This window comes from Macaca mulatta, chromosome 1, assembly GCF_049350105.2.
Source record: "Macaca mulatta isolate MMU2019108-1 chromosome 1, T2T-MMU8v2.0, whole genome shotgun sequence".
NCBI classification, from domain to species: domain Eukaryota; kingdom Metazoa; phylum Chordata; class Mammalia; order Primates; family Cercopithecidae; genus Macaca; species Macaca mulatta.
Window position 1 is genome coordinate 113,803,141 of NC_133406.1, and position 25,813 is coordinate 113,828,953.

A 25,813-nucleotide genomic window follows, 5' to 3' on the forward strand; every position below is an offset into this window, starting at 1 on the left:
GAGTGGTGGCGGACACCTGTAGTCCCAGCTACTTGGGAGGCTGAGGTAGGAGAATGGCATGAACCTGGGAGGCGGAGCTTGCAGTGAGCCAAGACCGTGCCACTGCACTCCAGCCTGGGTAACAGAGCAAGACTCCGTCTCAAAAAAGAAAAACAAAACAAAACAAAAGATAAGGAGTAAGATTGCGAATTCTGTCACATTAAAGGCTTTATTAGAAAGATACAATTACAATGAGTAGATAGCTGCCTTCTGTTTCTTCCACCTGTTGGTTTTATTTCTACTCCCTTGGCAGCCTGAGCCACACAGCAAACCCTGAGGTAGAAGACCCCAGTGGTTAGGACTAATTAATTCAGATTCAGATTAACTTTGGGGGTGGGGAGGGATCACATTTTTGGGAGGCTTGCTGTGTGCTAGGCCCTCCTCTAAACATTTATATATAATGACTCATGTAATCATTATGAGGCCGAGGTACGATAACTATCCCTATTTTACTCATGAGGCAATGGAGGCAAAAAAAGCAAAGTAATTACTCAAGGTCACACAGCCATAAGCGATAGATCCTTTAGACAGTTGTGAATGTTGTCAGTAAAGCTCTTAGTATTCTGTTTACCACACAGGAAACAATCAGTGAATGTTAATATCAGTATTATTGTAGGGCTGATTGACAATTATTACAGCGATAGAATTATTACCACTTTACCTTTTTTACTGTCAGACTGTGATAGTGATAGAGCTCATCTCTGGGACATCCATTTAGTTTGTTTTAACACAGCAACAACAAAACTGGTTTCAAGCCCCAGTCGACCAATCTGCTTTATTTACTCTACAGCCACAGAATACATTCTTAAACTTTGGGGGATCTGCTGATAAAGTTGCTATAACTAGCACCCCTGGTGTTTGCAACACACTTGAGATAAATGCAAATATAGTTAAATGCAAAATGTAGATACATATAAATATTTATTTGTGATGGAGCAGAAACTGGTGGCTGGGGGGTTGAATTATGCTGGGTGCTTGGGAAAGAGACTGGGAAGGAGCTGAAGAGAGGGGAGACCTTGGACCTGAGACTTGAGAAAGAGAGATCAGCTGGTATGAGATGGTAAAGTGGAGAGGCAGACTGGAAAGCAATTTCCTTCTTATCCAGAAGATTGTGCTGGAGCAAGAAAGATACGACATTCATTCATTCACTGAGTATTTACTTTGTGATAGAAGCTGGAGATACAAAGACAAGACACAGTCCCTACTCCCAAGAGTTCATACTGTAGTATGGAGGACAGAACGTGAATGAATGATTGCAAGACAGGGGACACACGTGGACATACTCTAGGGGTGCACACAGACTGTGGTGGGGGCACCAACAGGTCTTCCTGGAGAAGAATATGCTTGAGCTAGAATCCATCAGGATATGTAGGGGACAAACTGGGTTGGGAAGGAATGGAGCTGGATGGAAGAGCATGTCCAGTGGTGTGGAGTGGCCCAGTGGGCATGTGCAGGCCATTGCAAGGGTTAGGAAGGACAGAGGGGAGTTGGGAGACAGGCCACATCACTCAGGAGCCTGAAAGCCACGTCGAGGAGTTTTGACTTTTAGCTTGAAAGATATGGGCAGCTACCAAAGGCTACTTAGATTGGAAAGAAGCATGATTATGACTTAATTTTCCCAAGATAAGTTGTTTCTTCAAACACTGGCATCCTGAGGAAAAGCTGGGCTGCCTGGGGTGGTTGCAAACGTGTTGGAGTAAGAGCATGGCAGGGATCAATCGACTGGAACCGGGCAGGTGTTGGCAGTAGTTTTGGAAAATATTAGAAGGTGGATCTTAGTCACAGTGATTGAGCTTGACTGGCTACATTGGTCTCTGTGACAATGTCATGTGCAACAAACAAATAAATCATTGAATACCATTGCTCTGACCAGGAGTCACAGAGTTATTTCATTTAATTCCTAAAATAATTTGTGGATTTGGCGTTGTTGTTACTCCCATCTTGCAGCTGAGTAAATGAAGGCTCAGAGGAGCTGAGGAAGTCACCGCAGACCACACAGGGTGTAAGTGCTTGAGTGCCCATGTGGGCTCCTGCACAGTCCAGGACTCTTTTGCTGCATGCAGCTGTCTTCAGAAGGCAGAGAGAAGTGAGGTGCAGAGTGCATTATGCTGTGAAGGAGCCTCACTCTGTGAAGCTGCAGAAAGTAAGGACTCCTTCTGTGGCCCTGTGGGGTCCCATTGGGTGCCTGAGGTGATGATCAGATGTTCTTCTGAGCAGGAGGGATGTGGCTGCTTCTCCTTCCGCCAGGGTGGAGGCATGGGTGAGACTGCAGGGTTTGCAGAGGCATGAGGGCCCTTTGGCTTTCATCACAAGGGAAAGGCCAGATCAGCACAAATTCACCACTCCTTCTGGAAAAACTACGCCTAGGCCATGCCTGAGTCAGCCTGTGAAGCTCAGCAGGGCAGTTTGGCAATCTGGCCCCTGAAGTGCTTCCTTTCTTCTGCATAGTTTTGGCGATAAGAAAAAAGGGATTTCTTCACTGCTCCTTGTAAGAATAAATGGGTGGAGGGGGCTATGGTGAAATGGGGTACAACCCCACCCCAACCTGCAAGGCTTCCTGCCACATCAAGACCTTGAGTCTCAAGAACTCTTCAGCAGCCACAGCCTGCAAGTTCAGGAAGGTGGGATGCTCTCTAGGTTCCTGAGCACCACACTTCAGTTCTTTGGTTCTTCAGGTACTTTCTTTTACCCCTTACAATGAGTCAGCAGTTTTCCAAGAGTTTTACAACTGGGACTTGATTTTATCTCCACAACATCCCTCAGAAGCAGATACTAATATCTCCATTTTAGAGATAAAAATCTGTGATGTCCACTGCCATTGGTGTCCATTTGATGCCATGGCCATTGCCACTCAGTGCACACAGACAGGCACTGTCCTGCATGCTGGGGAGACAGCAGAGAGTACGGCTACAGGCCCGTTACAGCAGCAGTGAATCTTTCAAATGAGATAATGAGCATGAATGTGTTTGATAGACCATAAAGTGCCAAGTGCCTCTAGGAACAAACATTCCAGCAGGAATAAAGGCTCAGCACACTGCAAATGTTGGGTAACATTGCCCCATGTGGACCAGAAAGCTTTGGACACCTGTCACGTGTTACTGCTTCACCACAACGCTTCCACTGGGAGACTGGGCATCTTAACCTTCAAGGTCCTGGGGATCAGATAGACCACAACACTGATGCCCAATTTTAACCAACCACCACTCACATATTCCAGCTCCCTCCACAGGGCCTGACTTAGGGCTGGCAGGATGCTCAGCACAGAAAGGTCAGGTCCCTGGTAGTCCCCTCATCCTGGGGTGAGCAGAGGAGCACCCCTCCAACCCCTGACCTCTTGATCCAGAATCTTGATGCCTGGACTTGTGCTCAAAAGTCTGAGACACACAAGAACATGAAGAAAGTTGGAGGGTCTTCATTAATTAGCTCTCAATTCATTGATTTTTATTTTAAATGAACTGTCATCTCCTGTTCTTTCAAATGCCTAAGAATCTTTTATTGTATTATATTATTTGTTTATTAATATACTGTTCTTAAACCCATAGCAAAGGGTACATATGTTACAAGGCTTATGAGATAGAAAGAAAATCAGAACTAAGGAAAGGAAGACAAGTCAGGTATTGGAATCAAAAGGACAAGGTTTTTGCTTATGTTAATTAGCTTCATTCAGCCATTCCACAATGTATGTATATATATATCAAAATATCATGTTATATACTATAAGTGTATAGCTTTTTATTTGTTAGTTAAAAAACAAAAAAGAAATAATACAGAAAAAACCCCAAAACCCGAAAGACAAGTTTTTTTTTCGACAACAAGCAGAGTATGTAATTTGCTATTATAAAAGCTATACATACTTACTTAGAATATTTGTAAAATATAGAAAACACAAATTTATTTAATTTCTTCTCTACTAGTGATAATTTAGATTGTTGCCTTTCCCCCTGCTTTTATAAAACATTGCAGTAAGCGTCTTTGTACACGTAAGTTTGTAAACATTGCCAGCTGTTTTCTTTTGCTAAATTCCTAGCATGACATGTTTTATGCACATGTGAGACACAGACTCAGACCACTTAGGATTGGATCCCAAGTCTGCCACCTGCTAGCTGAATGGCCTTGAGGGGTTTCTTAGGACGATGGTTTCCATCTGGTGAATGTGGCTAACAGTACCTCCTTTATTGAATTGCTGTGAGGTGCGTGTGCCTTAATACATGGTAAGTACTTAGATCATCACCTGGCCCACAGTGAACTCAAAACTCTTAGCTATTATCGTTGTTATTATTTTTGTTATTGTTGCCAACTTGTCCTGAAAGAGTGTCCCAATTTAAACTCCCACAAGCATTGTATGTGTTGGTTTCCACACACCTTTGTCAACACTGGGTATTATCATTCCTTTTATTATTTCATTATTTGCCAACCCAATAAGCAAAATTGTTGCTTTAATTTTACTTCTTTGATTACTAGTGATGAATTTTTTTTGATCTCTTTATTGGTATTTATTTACTTATTTGTGAATTTCCTGTTCATGATTTTTCTATTTCTGGTAGATTGTTCATCTTTTTCTTATGGATTTATTTGCTAGTATATTAAGAATATTAGTCTTGCTAGTTGTGTATGTTGAAATGTGTTTTTTCCCCAAGTTTTTCTTGTTCTGTGTAATTTTGTTTGTATTTGTAGACATAGAAATTGTACTAATATTTTTTTTGTTGTTCTTGCCTGTGCTTGAATACTTAGAAGCCTAAAATGAGATCAAATTATCTATGTATTTCCAATTTTTAATTTTTACAGTTTTTTTTACATTTAACTTTTGAATTCAAATGAAATCAGTTTAGAGTGTTAATAGTTATTCCCCCATTTTTATTTAATTATTTATAATTAATTGTTATATGTGAAATAATATATTCTTGATTTGTTTCTTGGCTGTCTCCTCGTTCCATTAATCTCTCTATTTTTTCCTATGCTCATAGTTTTCATTTTTAAAATCTTTATAAAATAGTTTAATATCTGGTGATACAAGTCCACTTTTGATATTTTTCTGAGAAATATTTTCTTGGCTTGATACTTTATCATCTAATTGTTTCTATAAACTCAAGAATTATTTTGTCATTTCTAAGAATACTGATCTTGATTAGAATTGGATTTATTTTACAAATTAATTTAGGGCAAATTGATATTTTTACCACCTTTACACTTTCCTATCTAGAAACGTAGAAACATTAATGAAGACATTTAGAAGAGCTATAGATTTAAAAAAAGTTGAAAAGATGGTATAGTGTTCCTGTGTACCCCATATTTTGCCCTATCATTAATATCTTACATGATTTTTTCCCTATTGTTATTATCTCATACTGTTTTTTCCCTATTGTTTTCACTGTTGTTAATATCTTAACGGTTTTCCCTATTGTTAATATCTTATACTATTGAAGTACGTTTGTCACTACCGATGAATCTATCAATATACAGTTGACCCTTGAACAACATGGGTTTGAACTGCATGGGTCCACTTTTATGTGGATATTTTTCAATAAATATATTGGAATTTTTTTGGAGATTTTTGACAATTTGAAAAACCTCTCAGGCACACTGTGTAACCTAGAAATAGCTAAACAATTAAGAAAATGTTAGGTAGGACATGAATGCATAAAATACAGGTAGATGCTAATCTATGTATGTGTTAATCACCTATTTATGTTATGTGTAAGGCTTCCGAACAACAGTAGGCTATTAGTGGTTAAGTTTTGGGGCAGTCAGAGCTGTATGTGGATTTTCAACTGTGAGAAGGGGCAATGGGGGCTGGTGCCCCTACTCCCCTTGTTGTTGAAGGCCAACTGTTATTAACTAATGCCCATAATTTATTCATATTCTTTAGCTTTATCCTGATGTCCTTTATTGATCCCAGCGTTCCATTGAGAATTCCACGTTTGTTGTCATGTTTCCTGAGGCTCTTCTAGACTGTGGCAGTTTGTCAGACTTTCCTTGTTTTCAATAACCTTGACTGTTTTGAAGAGTGCTGGTCAAGTATTTTAAACATCCCTCAATTTGAGTTTGTCTTATTTTTTTATTATGAGTGGATGAGACATTGATTTTAGGCCATGGTAGTGTGAACCCCAAACATCTGAGATGATCTCAGTCAACTTAGAAAATTTGTTTGCCGGGGACGTGTGCTCCTGACACAGCCTCAGGAAGTCCTGATGACATGTGTCCAAGGTGGTCGGGGCACAGCTTGGTTTTATACATTTTAGGGAGACATGAGACATCAGTCAACATGTGTAAGAAGTACATTGGTTAGGTCCAGAAAGGCAGGGACACGTCGAAGCAGGGAGGGGGCTTCCAGGTCACAGGTAGGCCAGAGACAAATGGTTGCATTCTTTTGAGTTTCTGAGAAGCCTTTCAAAGGAGGCAATCAGATATGCATCTATCTCAGTGAGCAGAGGGATGACTTTGAATAGAATGGGAGACAGGTTTGCCTTGAGCAGTTCCCAGCTACACTTTTCCCTTTAGCTTTGTAATTTTGGGGCCCCAGGATTTTCCTTTCACGGTAGCTAGGGAAAATCTTTTTTTCTCTCTCTAAGAAATATCTATCAGTGGGGCCTTACAGAGGAGATATTGAGTGCTACGGAATAACAAGTCTCCATCAAGAATGTGGTAACATGTGGAAATAGCTTTTCATGGCCAATTTTCATTAAGACTCGCATAAAATCTCAGGTCAACACATGAAGTTTCAGTCCAAGGAAGGCCATCTTCTGAGCAACTAGGTTAATGCAGTTGACTATTTAGTCTTACAGTTGTCTAACTTGTCTCATGGATAGAACTTAGAGGAAAGGATTAGTATACAGGTAGTGACTTCCTTAGACTACCATTCCCAGTGTTTAGGACTAAAGGCTTAGAGTCAAACTTCTGGGTTCAAATCCTGTCTACACCTCTTCTCTAGTTCGTTGATGCTGACATCTCTTCAGGGCAGTGTCCTTATCTGATGATGGAGAAGATGATCCTACCTGCTGAAGAGAGCTGTTGTATGAATTAGATGAGATGGCACATGATAAATCATCAAAACTATTAGTTAAAGTAGTCATTATTCTTTCAGTTGAGGCTTCTGATGGGCTCTGGACCCATGAGGATTAGGAGTTACACTCTCAGATACATGCCTGAAGCTCTTGAAGATGCTGTTGAATGTATTTACTTATGCTTTGGAAACCAAATGAATAGGTAGCAGGGTTGATAATCTAGTATGAAAATTGAGAAGTCAAACCAGTGCAGTCATCTAGATGGACAGCTGCCTGCCTCTGAATGGAGCCAAGCCTTTGCGCCTCCCACAGGTAGGGTTGGGTTTTCTGTAGGAAGCAGCTTAGGGTCAGCTGTGTCCCCTACAGAGGTCCTTGGCTGAATGCCCAACTTCTGCTTCATAGCACAAGCAGATTATTTTGTCCCCAAAGCAAAACATTTGCTTGGTTTCAGAAAATTCTGTACAAGGCTCCCGGATCATGAGCTGAGGGTTTCTCTCAGGACTACTTTGTTTTGAATTAGCTGCAAATGGTTTCCCATTGCCATCTCTATTGCCACCACTTCCAGGACAATGTACAGGTTTCCTCCATGGAATTATTGAGTCAATTAAATTTTGGAGGAAATTACCCAAGGTAGCCATTTTCATGAATTATCAATTAATGTTGACCTATACTCTCTGACTAATTAGGTTCGAGGACCTAGCCCCTTGAGACCTTGAATCATAATATAGAGTTACATCATCTGTCTTTCAGTTATGCAGGGCAGGAAGGCACAAATCCATTTAATCTAACAGAGTTATTGTATTATTAGTATAATTATCAAGGAAATGCTAAGACATTTACTAACACTTAGAAATGTTCTACTGCTTAAAATGTTGCAGTTGTATTGAGATTTGAATGTTGTCACTCCTTAAGGATTGAGCTTACTTAGTGCTTGAGCCCATGGCTGATTTTGACCTGTAGAGACTGAATTACATTTTGTTTTTGGGTCCGTGCTTAAGCTAGGAGCTACTATATTATTTTTTTAGTATTCAGAACTCTGTGCTTTGTGGGCATATACTTCAGTACTTCCATTTTATAAGTCAGGAAACTGAGAGTACAAAGGTCATATATGTCATGAATTAGAGGCCAAGTTGATGGTGGGGGTTCCAAGTCCAGTTTCTTTTAAGTGTTAATAATAGCTCAACTATGTCTTCAATGAATTTGTTTCCCCACTCACTTTGGCAGAGTTGCTCAACTCTGCCAAGCTTAAAAAGCTGGACATTTCTCCAACATTGTATTTCTTTCAGCATATTGCTTTTTTTTTTTTTTTCTTCCTGTTTCTGCCTCTGCTTCTCCTAGTTGACTTTGAGGTCCTTGAGGGGAGTGGCTTTGTCTATTATATTCTGCATATCTAGCAGTTGGCTCCATAGCAGGCCTAGAAGGCTCCCATTAAGTGCTTATCGAATGAATGAATAGATGAATGGACACAGCATGCCAGTTTGATGAACGATCCTCACATTTGTATTTGACTGCTAACATTCTTTGTGCCAGGGATTTGCCACTAGCCTGTAGTATGGAGCTGGAGACTGGGCCTTCCTTTCTTGGGACCTTGCACTTGGGTGCTCTGGGTGGGTTCCCCTCTTGTGTCACATATGTATGACATACTCCAGGGTCCCTGCCGAGACCTGCTTAGAACCACTGGATGTCAAAGATGGAAGAGCATCTAGCGCAATCCCATTCTTTCACAGATAAAGCGTCTGAACAGACCTCATATCCCCAGCTCTTGTACCTAGCCCAGAGCTGGGATTCAGGGGGCAGTCAGATGGGACTGATGGTTTGATTTCGCGTGAGCTGAAGCAGAGTGACTCTTTAATGCCATTTGAGGCCGTGGGTGGAAGTGCAGCTTTGCTTTGCAACATCTAGCGCTATGGGCACTGAGGTGTATTTGTCACCGGGAGAATCTAGTAGAAGTAATGATGATTACCAACTGATCCTCCTTGCTGCCTCACGTCCTGCCCCTCCTCATGGCCTGTCACAAACACCTTGCACAACTGGCCTTGTCCTCCAAATGCACATGGGGCAACTCTTTCCATGAGTCAGTTCCACTAAGCCGTGCCATTAGTCAGGCTGTGTGACCTCAGCAATGTCACCTGGCGTCTGCAGGATTGGAGCGGGGCAGGGAGCTGGAGCGTGGTTCCCTGGTGAGGCTTTGCCTGGGCCGTGTGAACAGGGACAGGCCACATTTTGAGGAGCCTGACTGTACGCTAGTTCTTGACCCCTGCTGCGCCTTGAATCTGAAATTCTTGCATTTGAAACTGGGTCAAGGTAAATGTGGGTGATGTGTTGGTGGTAGATATGACGATATAAAGACTGGAGTGTCAGAGTCGATGTTTTAACTCCAGCCTGGGTTAGACCTCAGATGAGTACTCAACATATGATTGGAGAAACACACTTGTCATGTTTTGGTCAGGGCTCTTTAAAGGTGAATAAGTTGGACGTGCTTTTCATTTTGTATTTTGTACTATATCTTTAAAAAATCCAAGTCCGGAGAGGGTGAGGACAGAGATGCGTAGGATGGAGACCCTCACACTTTGTGGGGACATTGGCATTGGGGATCTTCTGAGGCTGAGGGCCTTTTCTTTCTCCTCAAACTGGGGATAACCTTAAGGCCAGGACTGTGTCTCTCCACTGCACTCCCTCTGCAGGCTCGAGGGTGGGGCTGTCTTCTTCCTCATCCCAGGGTCTCCCTGAGGTTTGCTGTGTCCTGTCTTCACACTGGGGCTTCCCTGACAGCAAGGGCTTCCTCCAACACCAGAGGAAATCTAGGAATACTCAGGCCTCAAATTGAGGACCCTGTGATGGACAAAAATAGTAGCATGCATTACCAAAGGGCAGAGTTGTCATTTTCCTTCGCCTCTGTGGCCAGGATGGCAGGCATTTGGTAAAGGGCAAGGGGAGGCATGCTTCCAGCATCTGGAATCATCACACTGGCTCTGTGTATGTATGTGTGTATGTATGTATGTGTGTGCACGTGGCATATGGTGTGAGAGGGTGCAGTGTGTGAACCTCATGTAGGTGAGGCTCTGGGGGGTAACGGGAAAGAGGTGCTCCCTCTTCTAGGAGGACATGGTGGGGGCAGAGAAGCAGGTGTGGGCTGAGTAAACCCATGCAGTCTGATTAGGGCTTAAAGTGTGTTTGCCATGTGGGCCTGACTCAGCCTCTGGTGTCAAAGGTTCAGGCGAGGTTGCTTTGTGAACAGGGTGGAGTAGTCCAGGTCCACTTATGGAAACTCTATAAATGGAAGCCTGGGCTTCAGTGTTGGCTTGCCTCCTGGTTTGGGGAAGTGCTGCTCAGTCCTGCCTCCTCCCACTCGCCTTCCCACACCTGGACACCTGCAGCCAGCCATCTTTCATGAAGGCCCCTTCTGTCCCATAGTAGGTCTGAGCTGGGATTTTCTTTGAGCAGCAAACCAATCCAGCTGCATCCGGGAACCCCACAGGTCGCCCTACTTGGTACCTCCTTTTGCTCCTCAGTCCACTCTGTTCTGTTCTGGCCTCTGTGTCCCCACTCAGGCTGTCCTCATCAAGGTCATCAGCCACTCTGCATTTCTTGACCAGTTAGTATTGGTTGACTCCATTGATTATCCTTCCTTTCTTGGACACCTGTTTTCTCTTGTCTTTCCAGTCTCCACCCTCCTAGTTTCTCCTCCTTCATTGACTGCTCCTTGTCAGCAGGCTGTACAGGCTCCTTCTCCACTGTCCAACCTTGAGATCTTGTGGTATCCCCGGCTCGGTGGGGCCCTCTTTTCTCCTTGGATGATCGCAACCACTCACATATCTTTAAATACTTTCTATGTGATGACAGCTCTCAAATATGTTCATTTTTGGCCCAGATATCTCTGTGTTTCAGACATATATTCACATATCTCCTAGTCCTCACCTCTCTGCATCCACCTAGTGGCCTAAGCCGTAAACGTGGGAGTCTTTCTGCCTTCTTTCTCCTCCTTTACCCCACACGTCGAGTCCCCCTGCTACTCCTGTTAGTTATTCCTCCAGAACACTTAGCGTCACCCTCTTGTCTTTGTTTCCACTGCTGCCATCTACCATCTTTAGCCATAGCTCCAGTAGCAGGTCCTTCCTCTCCCTCTTTCATGCTTCCTTCATCATCCAACCTTTATCCATTTTGCAGATGGAATAATCTTTTGAAGCTTTGAATCAAATAAAAAGCCTCTGCTGAAACGCCTTCAGGGTCTTCCTGATGCATTTTGAATAAAATCTGAACAGTATACACATGTCGTCTGAGGTCTGATGGGATACATGCTCAGGCAGGTGTGTGTTTATACCTGTGAACAAACCTAAACAGACGCAGGTGCATATTCACCTTGGCCACGATGTGCCCACCCCAAGACAACCCTATTGTTTAGGGTCTGGAACCCATCAATGTCTGGCATCATGCTTGGCATTAGGTGCTCAGCAGGAGCTCAGTGAATGAATAAATGAGCTTTTGGTGTCCTCTAAGTGTAAACTCCACAAAAACAGCACTTTTGGTCTGTTTACTGCTACATCTCCAGCACCTAAAGGAAAGCCTGGCATACAGTAGCTACTCAATAAAGATTTGTTGAATGAAAACATAAATAAATGAATGAGAACACAATGAGTAATCTATAGATAGGCTTTGCCATTCTGGCTATTTAGAAATCAAAGGTAATGGGTTCAGTGACACTTTTGCCAGTCAATTCACATTCAAGGAAAGGTTCCCTCAGACTTCCTCTCACCTCCAGCGCCCTGTCATCGCCACCATCATGTAACCCATCATCTCTGTTGCCCTCACCTCAGATTGGCCTTTCCACGCTACCCGAGCTAAAGAGCATCCCTCTTCCCCGGACACTCCTCATCACTTTCTTTTATTGTCTTCACTTTCTTATTTATGCATTTGCTGAGTTGCTTTTTGTCTGTCTTCCTCCTCATGTGAGCTCTGGGAGACAGGGATTCTGTGTATCTGGTTCGCTGCTGTAACTCCAGGGCTTGGCACATAGGAGATTCTGCGTCACATACTCTCACATAGGAGAAATTTGTTTTAAGGAAACGACAGAAGTGGTGGAGTCTAGATTTGAATTCCAGAAGTCTGATTCTTGATCCTATGTCCTGAACCATTATTCGTGTTGCTCCCACCCTATAAGTAGTGTAACTCTGTCTTGCACATACAGCCTTCCCCTGACTCTGTTAGATGTTGCATCTCTGTCTTCTCCACACGGAGCATTGTCTTCTCCACACGGAGCATTGACTGGGCCCCAGTGTGTGCGGCCATCTCCCAACTCAGGCCAGACTGGGTGCAATTAGCAGAAGGCCAAGTGCCTCTATGGCCAGCAGGTGGTGCTGTTGGGAAGAGAAGAGAAAAGGGGTCCCCAGTGGATTCCAAAGGAGGGAGGACTGGTTATGAGGCTGGCTGGGGAACCGGGTGATGAGGGAGGTTGAGTTGAGAAGGCCCTGACAGCTGGCCACCTCTTTTCTTTCAACCATGAATGCCAGTGGTGCCCCCCACGATACCACAATCACCACCATCACCCCTGACCCACAACTTCAGAACACCAAGCTCCCTGCTGAGCTGGCCCTACAGGGCGAGTGGCCAGAGTCTCACATGCTCGTCAGTTGAGACAGGGTCTCAAGGATGTAATCCAAATTATACATTCATTTGGTGTAAAGGTTATTCCCTCACTCATTATCCCCTCGATAGGTGACTGTAGGGGATGCCTGTCACTCTCTACCCCAGTTTTTGATGAACTCCTAAGCCATAGATTCAGTTTTAGAGATAAGTGTAATAGTCCTTAAAGTATGATATTAAACATGACAGAGAGTGTGTCATCAGAGGTATTTCCCCTGGGTTAAAGCTTGTATTTTTAAGCCAAGAATATGGGCATTGGAATCAGATGAGCTGGGTTTCAGCTCTGGCATTGATACTTACTGGCCGGATAATCTTGGTCAAGCTGTTAAACCTTTTGGGTTCTCAGATCATTTATCATTCATTCACTCACTTATTCCGATGTACCAGGATCTGATGCCAAACCACTGTGCCTTAGAAGCAGAGACGTGGATGGGAAGAGGTTCCAGTATTTGAGCAATCCCTGGGTGACCTGCCTGGCTGGACCCTCCCATCCCCGTGCCTGCTCTCCATCTTGTCACTTGGTATGGGCACTTCCTGATTCTCAGTGGCATTCAACATTTTGCACACTCTCTCCTTCATGACTTTTCTGTTAAATCATTGACTACTTCTTAATCTTTTGTCAAGGGCTCTCCCTCTTCTCAACCTTTAGCTGTTGAATTTTCTCAGGGCATGGTCTTAAGTTCCCTTCTTTTCTTAATCTATATTCTGTCACTGGATGATCTATCCACCCCAAAGCTAGCATGCTACCCCTATGATGATGGCTCCCAAGTGTAGATCTCCATTCCTGACTTTTTCCTGAGCTCCTGACTCATAGATGTAAGTGCTTACTTTGTATCTCTGCTTGGTTGTTCTATATGCATCTCAAAATGGACAGGTTCAAAACCGAGCCCCTGGTCTTCTTACCTGCACTGCACCCAAACCTGTTCCTTCTTTAGTCTTTCCCAGCTGCTTCTGGAAATGGTGGCTGCTGCTGCACAGAGATCATTCCAGAGACTTGGCTATAGCCATGGTGTCCCCAGTGGCTCCCGCTTCGCTTCTTGCTTGCTTCGTCTAATCCATTCTCCACACTTTAACTAGAGCAATATTTACAATCTGCAAATTGAATCTTGTCACTCTTCTGCTTAAAAAAATCTTTACTGCTTCACTCTTAGGGCAAAAGTCAAAACCTGTCACGTGGTCTCGGAGGCTTGCGGGGTCTGCTCCTGCCCACACACCTCCTGTCCCTATCTTTGTGTCTGAGAAAAATCAGGCTTTTCCTATATCAGAACCATCTTTTGTTTTTGCTATAATGTTTTTCTTCTTGTCACCTGGACAACTCCTGCTCTCTCTCCAGTTTCAGATTAAATTTTATTTTCTCATGGAAGATTTTCCTGATCTCTAGGCTAAATTAGGTTCTCCAATTCATTATTTTATATAACCTAGAACTTTCTTTTGTTGAATGTAACAAAATTTAGAATCATGTATTTATTTTTGTGTGTTTCTTATACTGATTGCCTCTTTTTTTTTTTTTTCTTCTTTTTTGAGACGGAGTCTTGCTCAGTCACCCAGGCTGGAGTGCAGTGGTGTGATCTCGGCTCACTGCAAGCTCTGCCTCCTGGGTTCACGCCGTTCTCCTGCCTCAGCCTCCCAAGTAGCTGGGACCACAGGCGCCTGCCCCTACGTCCGGCTAGTTTTTTTGTATTTTTAGTAGAGATGGGGTTTCACCGTGTTAGCCAGGATGGTCTTGATCTCCTGACCTCGTGATCCACCCGTCTCAGCCTCCCAAAGTGCTGATTGCCTCTTTTACTAAGATCATATGCTCTGAGTGCAGGGACTGTGTTTGCTTGTTTACCATTGCATACCCAATACCCAGTATAGAGCTTGACATGTAATAGGGGCTCAAAAATACTTGCTGAATAATAGATTAATGAAAGGAAGTTTGCCTTGATATTAGACTGAGCTTTGCTGAATGGGAATAGATTTTGAATGCTAGCATCAGCTTTGGAGGGTAATGTGAAGAGCATCTAAACTAGGCTATCTCAATTGTTATCTCTGAGATCTTGTGTAGGTTAATTTCTTTGAGCCTTAGTTTCTTGTCTATAAAATAGTCATATTAATATGACCTCCTTCTTTTGCTTGTTATAAGGGTTATAATAGCAGCTAATAAACATAAAGTGCTTAGAAAATATCTACCATATAGTATTCACCATTATTGCCATTTTTAATATTATTATTTCCACTCTCTTCCTGGTGCAGGAATCACTCTGCAACATCTTTGGCAGATAGTTTTGCCATCCTAGTGATGGGGAACACTCTTCTTGAAATCTCTAGCTACTTTTGATGAAATCCAAACTATCTACTATAGAATTGGCTTCGCTAGCATGTAAATCTATGTTAATAGTAACTATCTGCTAATAGTAATAATCATATTAATCCTTCACATTTTACGAATTACTAAATACTTCTACAAATACCTCATTTGATCCTGAGGACAGCCATCTAGGATGGGTGGGTGATCATCAGTGCAATTTTACAGACGCAGAAGCTGAGGCTGGAGAATTGCCAAAGATCATGCAACCTTTAAGTAACCCAGGACTTCATTATAAAAAATCTCCAGAGGGAGCTGATTGTTCACTGATGTTGCATAAAATTATTCATTGGGAGCAGAAAGAAAAAATTTGAACTTTTTTCTTTATGTATTTTTATCTTGTCTTTTAAAATTGTCTGTATTTTGTGTTTGTTTTTTAACTTATATGATGTGAGAATGACAGTACATATCTATTGCTTCTAAATAATATATATGTATTATATGATGAACCTCAATAAACTTTCAACTCTTTATTAAAATATGCATTCAGAAAAGTGCATATATTGTAAATGTCCAGCTGAATGAATTTTCACAAACTGAACACAACCAGGTAAGCAACCCCCAGACAAAAAAAATAGAATGTTACCAGCAACACAGAAGCCTTCCTTTGTCTCCTATCCAATGACCTCGCTACTACAACCAACACACACACAGCCACGTTCTTACTGTCTACAACAGAGATTTATTTGGCCAGGTTTTATACTGTACATAAATGATATAAATGAAAGTATGCAGAGTGTTTTATGTTGAACCGTATGATAAATGATATAAATGGAACTATACAGAGTGTTTTATGTTGAACCCTATGATAAATGATATAAATGGAACTATACAGTGTTTTATGTTGAACCCTATGATAAATGATATAAATGGAACTATACAGAGTGTTTTATGTTGAACCCTATGATAAACGATATAAATGGAACTATACAGAGTGTTTTATGTTGAACCCTATGATAAATGATATAAATGGAACTATACAGAGTGTTTTATGTTGAATCCTATGATAAATGATATAAATGAAAGTATGCAGAGTGTTTTATGTTGAACCGTATGATAAATGATATAAATGGAACTATACAGAGTGTTTTATGTTGAACCCTATGATAAATGATATAAATGGAACTATACAGAGTGTTTTATGTTGAATCCTATGATAAATGATATAAATGAAAGTATGCAGAGTGTTTTATGTTGAACCGTATGATAAATGATATAAATGGAACTATACAGAGTGTTTTATGTTGAACCCTATGATAAATGATATAAATGGAACTATACAGAGTGTTTTATGTTGAACCCTATGATAAACGATATAAATGGAACTATACAGAGTGTTTTATGTTGAATCCTATGATAAATGATATAAATGAAAGTATGCAGAGTGTTTTATGTTGAACCGTATGATAAATGATATAAATGGAACTATACAGAGTGTTTTATGTTGAACCCTATGATAAATGATATAAATGGAACTATACAGAGTGTTTTATGTTGAACCCTATGATAAATGATATAAATGGAACTATGCAGAGTGTTTTATGTTGAACCCTATGATAAATGATATAAATGGAACTATGCAGAGTGTTTTATGTTGAACCCTATGATAAATGATATAAATGGAACTGTATAGAGTGTTTTATGTTGAACCCTATGAACAGTTTTTGACCTTCATAAATGGCAATTTCATATGTTTCATCCTAATGCTTTTTTATGTGTCTTTTTTTTTGGCCACTTACTTTATGTTTGTGAGATTCATCCCTATTGCTGTGTGTAGCTGTAGATCATTTGTACACATTGCTGCATGGAATTCCACTGTGTGACTATACCACTGTTTTTTATTCATTGATGTGTATTTGTATCTTTCTGATACTTGGATATTATGAATAACACTAGAATAAATATTTTTTTGAAAGACGTAAGCCTTTATTTCTTTGTTTTGAAAATAAACCTGGTTGAGTCGGTTGCCTTTTGATGATTACTCAAATAGGCCAAATCTCATATTCTCGTCCAACTCCTCCAACTCTTCCTTGGCTTCAGCCTTGGCTGGAGCTGCAGCAGGAGCAGCAGTGGTGGCAGTGGCCCCAGGGGCAGCAGCCACAAAGGCAGATGGATCAGCCAAGAAGGCCTTGACCTTTTCAGCAAGTAGGAAGGTACAATCAGTCTCCACAGACAAAGCCAGGACTTGCTTGTACCCATCGATGGTAGAATGAGGTACTGATGCAACAGTTGGGTAACCAATCTGCAGGCAAACATTGGCAACATTGCGGAGACCCTCCAGGAGGTGAGAATGCAGTTTCTTATGGGATATCAAGCACTTCAGGGTTGTAGATACTGCTACTGTTGAACAGCTGCTGGATAATCAGCCCAAGGGGGAAGGGAGGGATGTTCAGCATGTTCAGCAGTGTGGCTTCGCTGGCTCCCACTTTGTCACCAGTCTTGATCAGCTGCACATCACTCAGGATTTCAGTGGTGTCACTCGTGATTTTAGTGGTGATGCTTAAAGCTTGGAGAAAGGAGGTCTTCTTGGGCTCCAGACCGGTGTTCTGGCCTGGGACAGTGACTTCACATGGGGCAATGGCACCAGCATGGGCGGCAGCTGGCACCTTACTAGCCAGCAGCATGTCCCTGATCTCAGCGAGGTCCTCCTTGGTGAACACAAAGCCCACATTTCCCTGGATATGAGGCAACAGTTTTTCCAGAGCTGGGTTGTTTTCCAGGTGCCCCTGAATGGCCTTGCACATCATGGCCTTGCGCATCATGATGGCCTTGCCCATTGGCACCACAGCCTTCCCTCAGAGGAACATGTGGATCTGCTGCATCTACTTGGAGCCCACATTGCTGCTCCTACAATGAAACATTTCAGATAATCATAGAAAAATTGGATGATCTGAAGGAAGTAGTTGGACTTCCAGGTTGCCCTGTCTTCCCTGGGCTGCATGGCAGTGTGTTGGAGTTGCCACCAAGAGTTTAAAGGTGATGTCACTTTCACAAGGATGCCTGATGAGAGCTAGAATGAACATTCTAATATTTGACTTTTGGTGACTGTATGCAGGGCAGATGCCTAGGAGAGGAATTGCTCAGTCATGGGCTGTGTATACATTCTGCTTTAGTAATGACTGTCAAAGAGTTTTCCATAGTGGTTGCACCAATTTGCACTCCCACAACCTCACCCACACTGTGATTCTGTCTTTTTACTTTTATCCCCTCCAGTCAGTATGTTGTGGCATCTCTTTGAAGTTTTCATTTGCATTTCTCTGATGAATAACGAGAGGTTGAACACCGTTTTTATATGTTTATTGTGAAGCTGAAATATTTTTATTACCAGGGTGTGCAACATAAAAACTTTCAGGACTTGGGAAGAGGAGGATATTTTCTCTAATTGCTTAGACTAGTTTTTTCTTAGACCATTGTGAGGAAAGGAAATTCCATCTTCTGGTGCTGGGACAGAAAAGGGGAACATATGAAAGGGAGGTGAGGACCTCCACTTTTCGTCTTTGCCAGAATCTGCTCTGGGTTTGACAAGAAGCGTGTTCTGTACCCAACAGCCAGTTTTCTCCTGCCCTGCTGGGATGTTCCCCAACCTTGGGGCAGCCGTCCCTCCAGTGACTGGCTGACTAAGGCTATTTTACTGCATTCAGAGAGAAGCAAAATCTTGTGGTAACCTATAAGCAATTCAAGTGCAAGAGTAGGTGATAATTATTGATGAAAAAAATTGCATCCACACTTCCTATAATCGCAGCTACTTATTTGGCCTCTGCTTGCATATTTCATGGAGAGTGGGATCACTACTTCATGAGTGGCTCATTTCATTTGCTAGGCCATTTTATTCCTGATATGAGCAGAATCCACTTTTCTGTGCCCAGAACTCACCGATCCATGCTATTCTCCTTGGGATCACAAATAATAAATCCACGGCCTCTCTCTTTGACATTTGAAAGGCCTGAAGACAGCCACTGTGTGTCCTTAAGTCATCTCTAGATGAAACGCTCCCTTCCTTCAGCCACAGCTCATGTGACAAGGTGCCCAGAGACCTTGCCCTTTTGCTCGTGTTCATTTGGATGAACTAAAAGTTGGCCCGTGTCTACCTTCAAATGCAGTGTCTGAGTCTGAGGCTCCAGAGGGGGTCTGACCTGTAGAACTCCCTGTACCTGCTGTTCTCTTTGCGCTAATGCTCACACCTGATCCCACATGGATGGCTCCTTCCTATTGTTCATGTTGCTACTCGGACATCCCCATCTCAGATCGGCCTTTCCACGCTACCCGAGCTAAAGAGCATCCCTCTTCCCCGGACACTCCTCATCACTTTGTTTCATTTTCTTCATTTTCACTTTCTTATTTATGCCTTTTGCTGAGTTGCTTTTTGTCTGTCTTCCTCCTCATGTGAACTCTGGGAGGCAGGGATTCTGTGTATCTGGTTCGCTGCTGTAACTCCAGGGCTTGGCACATAGGAGATTCTGAGTCACATACTCTCACATAGGAGAAATTTGTTTTAAGGAAACAATAGAGGTGGTGGAATTTAGATTTGAATTCCAGAAGTCTGATTCTTGATCCTATGTCCTGAACCATTATTCGTGTTGCTCCCACCCTATAAGTAGTGTAACTCTGTCTTGCACATATAGCCTTCCTCTGACTCTGTTAGATGCTGCATCTCTGTCCTCTTGTCTTCTCCACACAGAGCATTGACTGGGCCCCAGTGTGTGCGGCCATCTCCAACTCAGGCCAGACTGGGTGTGATTCGCAGAAGGCCAAGTGCCTCTATGGCCAGCAGGTGGTGCTGTTGGGAAGAGAAGAGAAAACGGGTCCCCAGTGGCTTCTAAACGAGGAAGGACTGGTTATGAGACTGGCTGGGGAACCAGGTGATGAGGGAGGTTGAGTTGAGAAGGCCCTGCCAGCTGGCCACCTCTTTTCTTTCAACCATTTTCAGATGTGAGGCAGGTTTCCATGGAAGAGAAGAGCAGGAGTGGACAAGTCCAGATCTGCTGTCCATGGGGTTATTGACAGGAGCAGGAATGGTGGTGGTGGCCCCCATGATACCACTTCTCCTGGTCAAGACCTGCCAGTTCATGCTTAAACAGGCCAAGGCTGGGAACCTGCTCATTGATCTAGTATTTGATCACCCCTCACCAGTCCCTGCTGCCCCCACCCCTGCTCATGGAGAATGTGGCTATGGAGGGGGCAGGCAGTGGGAACTAGGCCTCCTGGGTTTACAGTTTTCCAGAAAAATCCCTTGGGCTATAAGTTTCTCTAGCGTGGAGGGCCTCGTCTACTTTCTCTCTGTGCTCCCCTACCTGGAAGAAGGCATCATGTCTTATACACACAGGTACTCAGGGCAACCAACCATCCCAGTTTGTCGGGGACTGAGGGAGTTCCCAGGATTCAGAACTCTCGATGCTAAAATTGGGACAATTCCAGGCAAATCAAGATGAACTGGTTACCCTATCAATGAAAGGGATTGTCTAGGTGGTCTGGATGCCAGCACCCTCCTTTGTCTCTGCTCGGGGGGCATGCTGGTGGCCGGCCGTGAGGGTGTCTCATACCTCAGTGTGATGGGCCCTGTGAAGTCCGGCAAGAACACAGCCAGCCCCAGGAGCTGTCATCTGGGCTCTTATGCCAACAGGAGACATGTGTCATTCACACGCAGGCAGCTGGTAGAGGACTGCAGACCCCCGGGGCCACTGCAGCGCAGAGCCCAAGCTGCAGTACTTAGGAGCTAGGCTGAAACCGCAGAGGGCTTTCCGGAGGTCAGGTTGAAACCCCTGGTTTGGCTGAGGCAAACAGGGGAGAGCCCTGCGTGGGAGAGAGGAAGGTGCAGGCAGAAAGGAATCTGCGATGGGTTGTCAGGCGGAAGAACAGGCGGATCACTTTGGTGCAGAAGAGAAAGAGTGTCTGGATGGTAAAGAAAAGAGTTGTAAAAGGGAGCAAACACACTAAACCCAGCTGGGAAGAACGAGATTGGAAAGCAGTGAGGAATCACTGTAGGGTGCTACTCAGGGCTGAAGCATTTGTGGGTCCAAAAACATTAAGAAAACCCTAAGTCTGGGCGAGCCACTTCCCATCACTTACCTGTCTTCCTCCTTTCCTTTAGTTTCAAGCCATGGTCACACATTCTGCTGGTCCCCAGAAGTCTGGGCCCCTTGAAGAGCCTCCCAGGAGTGTTCTGGAAGCCAGGGAAACTTCCTGTCTCCTGAGCTTGTGGTCAGGTCTTCTGAATCTCCCTTCTTGGGAGGCTCCCTGCCCCTGCGTCCCATTTCCACATATAAGTTAGAGTTAGAGGAGTCATAGTATTTGATGGATTGGGAGGAGCTGGTTGTCACCCACTGGCTTGCAAACCTCTAGTTCATGGGACACAGCGCATCCAAAGGCAGCTCCTGTCGCCGTCCAGTAGATCTCATTATAAGAAAATTCTTAAACTGAGCCCAATTTCATGATTTCTGCCCATGAGTCCTAACTTTGTTCTTTGGCACTGCACAAAAATCTCACTCCTCCCTCATAAAAGCACTTAAAATATTTGAGTTCAGCTGTCCCACTCCCTCGGGTATTTTCTTTTGTAGACTAAATATTTTTCAACACTTCCTGATGTGAAAGTCGTTCAGGCCACTGCTCTGCTTGCCTGCCTCCTGGCGCTGTCACAGGTTTCCAGAGCCTGACTTGGAATAGCAGTTTCTCCATGAATATCTTGAATGACTGAGTGAATCCGCAGCTCCTCCTATGAATTCCTGTCAGTTTGTATTTTTTCCTCTTGGCATGTGGGGCCCACAGATCCACTATTGTCTCATGTTGAGTTAACTGTTAACTAGAAACCCTAACATCTCCTTAGTAAGACCCCTCCCTACTTCCTGAGAGGCTCAACACAGAAGCAGCAGCTGGGGAAGTCTGAATGCTGTGTCCTAGCTGTCCCTGTGGCCTCTGTGGCCGTGGACCTGGTCTGTGTCTTTAGAGACCAGGCTGCAGCAGCAGTGGCCCAGGCAGTGGCTGGGGCAGACCTCTGTGAGCACGAGGAGGTGTGGAGGTCCCTATGACAGAACTAGATGAAAGCCTGCTGGCTGCTTGGCGTCTGCTCACCTATTTGCAATCTGCAGACTTGTCCCCTTCCTAACCTTAGAGGCCGACCCCGTAATCAGCAGATTTCTCCTCTCTCTGATAAGTCTGGACTCTCCCTGTTCATTAGCCCCGTGCTCCCTCTTAATGCCTGGGTGTCTGATCTTGGACTCCAATCTGTGCATGCCTTTGATGCTGGAGAACAAAGAGGTTTCTTGGATTTGAGCCAAGCTGGAAAAGTGTTTTTGAACAGAAGCTTCACTGATAGGAAGGCCTCTCTGGTGCATCTCCAAAGAATGGAGCTCTGGGAGCTGCTAGCCCTAGGGGACAGCTGGCTTATTCCAAAGTTGGAAAATGGATGAGAAAACCTATTTCAACTAGGCAAGGAGGCAAGAGAACTGTGATTCAGGCATCTGGAGATGTTCAGGGACTTGAGACACCCAGGAGACTTTCAGAAAGGTACCCTTGGTGCGTGTGGCCTGCAGAAGAGACAACTCGTAGCTCTGCACAGGGATACTGACTGCCTGCTTCACCACTGTCTCTCCAGCACCTGGCACGGTGACTGACACCTGGTAGGTGATCAGCGAGCATGTTTTAGGTGGATAAATAAATGAATGAATGAGAAGACAGTTTTTGGAAATCTTTTCTGTATGCCATAGCACTTTCATTACAAAAGTAAGAGCTCCATTCTGGAGTCAGAGGGACTTGGGTGAGCATCCTGACTTCACCACTTACCAGCTTTATGACAAGTTCCTAAGCGATGGGCAGCATAGGAACTCCCCAAGGTTGCTGTTAGAATCTCCATAGAGAATGTGCATGGAATTCAGGGCCTGGTCCATGTCACCCACAGACTCAGTGACCCTCAGTTTAGCCAAACAACTGAGACATAGAGCTCCACACGCCCTACAGGGACGGGCTGTCCTGGCCCTCCACCTCCTCCTCACGAGGCTTGAGGAGGGAGGGGGACCGGTAGAATGGGTAAGAAGCTACATCCCCCCCAGGAAGCTGGTCCTTGGCATAGCTTCCTTTGGGCTCAGGTTGGAGCTCGGGCCACTGCCGAGGGAGCAGCCTGTGACTATCTCATGTCAGTACAGTGCCCTCTCAACCCGTTCACAAACCCCAGTGGCCGCTGCCTGTGTTTCCTCCATGGGTAGGGAACAGCAGACCGGTTACCCAGGCCCCAGGCCTACCTGAAACCTGGCCAGATGGCAGGGCAGACAGTTTTGGTTCTCGAGTCTGCATTCATCTCAGAGGCATGCTTCGCTCTCTCCTTTGACACAGATGCTAAGTTTGTAGCTGTCATGAATTAACTTGGGATCCCTCTTCCACACATCTCCCCTCCTTTCCATTTCAGCCCTTTCCTTTGGAAAGCAAGGATCAGAGAGGAAAGATGCTGTAGCAGAAGGAACCTTGACCTGAGGTTTTGAGTGTGGGCAGGTCCTAGCCCCTTCCTGGATTTTCTCATGTGTGAATGTACAAGTGGGTAAACCTAGGATATGTTGTGGGTAGGGTGGTCTCGGTGGCCTTCAGGAGGTCTCTTCTGGAATTGCTGTTTTATGCACCGGTGAGGTCTGTATTTTATTCCTGTTTCAGATTACTCCCCTCCCCCGCCAAAGGAGGAGACAGTTATCACAAGGACAGTGAGGGGTTTGATGGTGGAGAAAAGAGAACACATGTCAAGTCAGATATCAGCCTTAGGATCAGCTTTATTATGTATTTTACCTTCACCAGGGAGAGGAAGGCAAGGAAGCTGGAGAACAGACCAGCCTGCATCACACAGACACAAATCACATCTCTAAAGAGTGTACATGGTGAGAACTAAGGGCTCACATTAGACCAGCTGTGAAGCACAGAGATTGACAAGGGCACCAAACATCCATCTCATCTTTCCCTTCTGGTTGTTTTGATTCAGTTATTTACATACTTTTGGCTCATTTTAAAAAAGCACAACCAACATTTCAATGTTCAATAATTTCCTGTTTTTTTTAATGTACAGGGACAAAATCATCCAATTTTTGATTTTTGAAACACCGCAAGTCACTTTGTCTCAACACCTGTGGTGGCGGTGGTGGTGGTGGTGGTGGTGGTGGTGGCGGCGGCGATGGTGGTGGTGGTGGTGGTGATAAGTGGAAAGTCCATCAGAATTCAGTTGTTTTGTGGCTCATTTGATAGCCTGAAACTCTGAAAGATGAATGAAGGCATCCTTGGCTGTTACACCCCCAGAGCTGGGTGAATTTTTGCACCAAGGAAGCTGTGCTAGGCTTCTGTGGTCTTCCCTGACAGTCACAGCGTTCCTGCATTTGAGACCTTCATCAGACTGCTGAGAACAATGCTTATTCACAGAGGATGATGAAATATAGAAAGACACAGACCAAGTCCTGGAATGCTAAGGAAGCCAGGAGGCAAGAAGGTACATTGCACACAGAGGTACCCACAGAAGAAGGTCACCAGAGCAAGGGCTGGGGTCAGGGTTTCATCTGCTGCCCATCTTCTTGACCCCAGAAGACATATGAGCAGCTACTTCCCCTTGCCAGGGGATGAGCACTTCTCCTGGACTTTCTGTGGGCAAACCTCCACACATTTTGTCTGGAATAGCTCCTGGCATGGCTCTGCACACTGAGGTGGACATTGATCTTGGCATGGAGGTAGGCATGGATCTTGGCCTTGCTGTGGGCATTTTTCTTGACTTAATTCCTGGCACTGAGAAAGACATACCTCCTGGGCCTGCACTAGACACTTATCTTGGCAGGGGTGCTGGCACGTGGGGAGGCACACCTCCTCAGCCTTTCCCTGGCACTGCTCCTGGGTCTTTTGGAGGCATGGAGGGGGCACACATGGCTGCTTGCACTGCTGCTCACTGAAGGACATCCTAGGGTGATTTGCAGAGCCTGAAAAAAAACACAATATTCGAAATTATCTGTGTTAAAAATATCAGTGTGGGAACTGGGGAATAAAGGGTTGAGAAAGAGGAATGAGGAGTGGATGGAAGAACTAATGGAGTGGAATGAGGAGTGGAAGTAAGAACTAATTTCTTTGGCTGCTTTTTATCTCTTTCTCTTTTCTATCCTGGCTGCAGCTCCCTGTGGCACCTGTCTCTAAGGTGGGAGTACTCTCATGGCCGCTGTCTAGACATCCATAGCTCCAAACCCCAAGTCCTACCGCAGGTTTTTTTTCCTTCTCTTCTAGTCTACTAATCCTTTCGAAAATCAGGTGCAAGAGACTAGATAGATAAATTCTAGTCTGGATAGACTATACAGGATAGTTTGTGAGGCCCAAGAAATGGCAAACCACTTAAAAAATCAGTAGAAAGTACAGTCCAGAGGAGGAACAGAACAGTGGCCGCCTAAAGACAGAGTAACAGGAAGAGAGAGGGCACAGATGCTCCACTTACCTGATCTTCAACAAGACTCAGCAAAAGCTGTGGACTGTGAAGCCCGGCAAGGTGGGACTTTTATATGGTGCTTAGTCCAGCCTCCTGCGGGACTGACTGGCCACATGGGCTGCGGTACTAATTGTGGAGTCACCATAACAAGCTTCCTCTGAAATCGCCGATGGTTTGAGTCACTGCTTGGGATGCCTGTTAATCAGACTACATTTTGGCCTGTGGGTCCTCATCAGACCTCAGCAGGGAGGGCCTTCCCTCAGATCTCTCTCATCAAAGGCAGCAGGAAAAGAATGTTCATAAAGTGTTATCTCAGTCTGTTCAACCAGGATTCCTTGTCTGCCCAAACTGGTACAGGATGTG

At 44.2% G+C, this 25,813-nt stretch overlaps 1 protein-coding gene and 1 pseudogene across 1 annotated transcript; both read right to left on the reverse strand.

Annotated features, from left to right (window-relative positions):
• Positions 1–17,005: 17,005 nt before the first annotated feature.
• On the reverse strand, positions 17,006–17,968 carry LOC718091 (large ribosomal subunit protein uL10 pseudogene; annotated as a pseudogene).
• A 6,617-nt stretch (positions 17,969–24,585) lies between these two features.
• PRR9 (proline rich 9) lies at positions 24,586–24,936 on the reverse strand. The gene has a single exon (XM_015152864.3). It carries the CDS (start codon positions 24,934–24,936, stop codon positions 24,586–24,588), a length of 351 nt encoding a protein of 116 aa, XP_015008350.1.
• Positions 24,937–25,813: the final 877 nt, after the last annotated feature.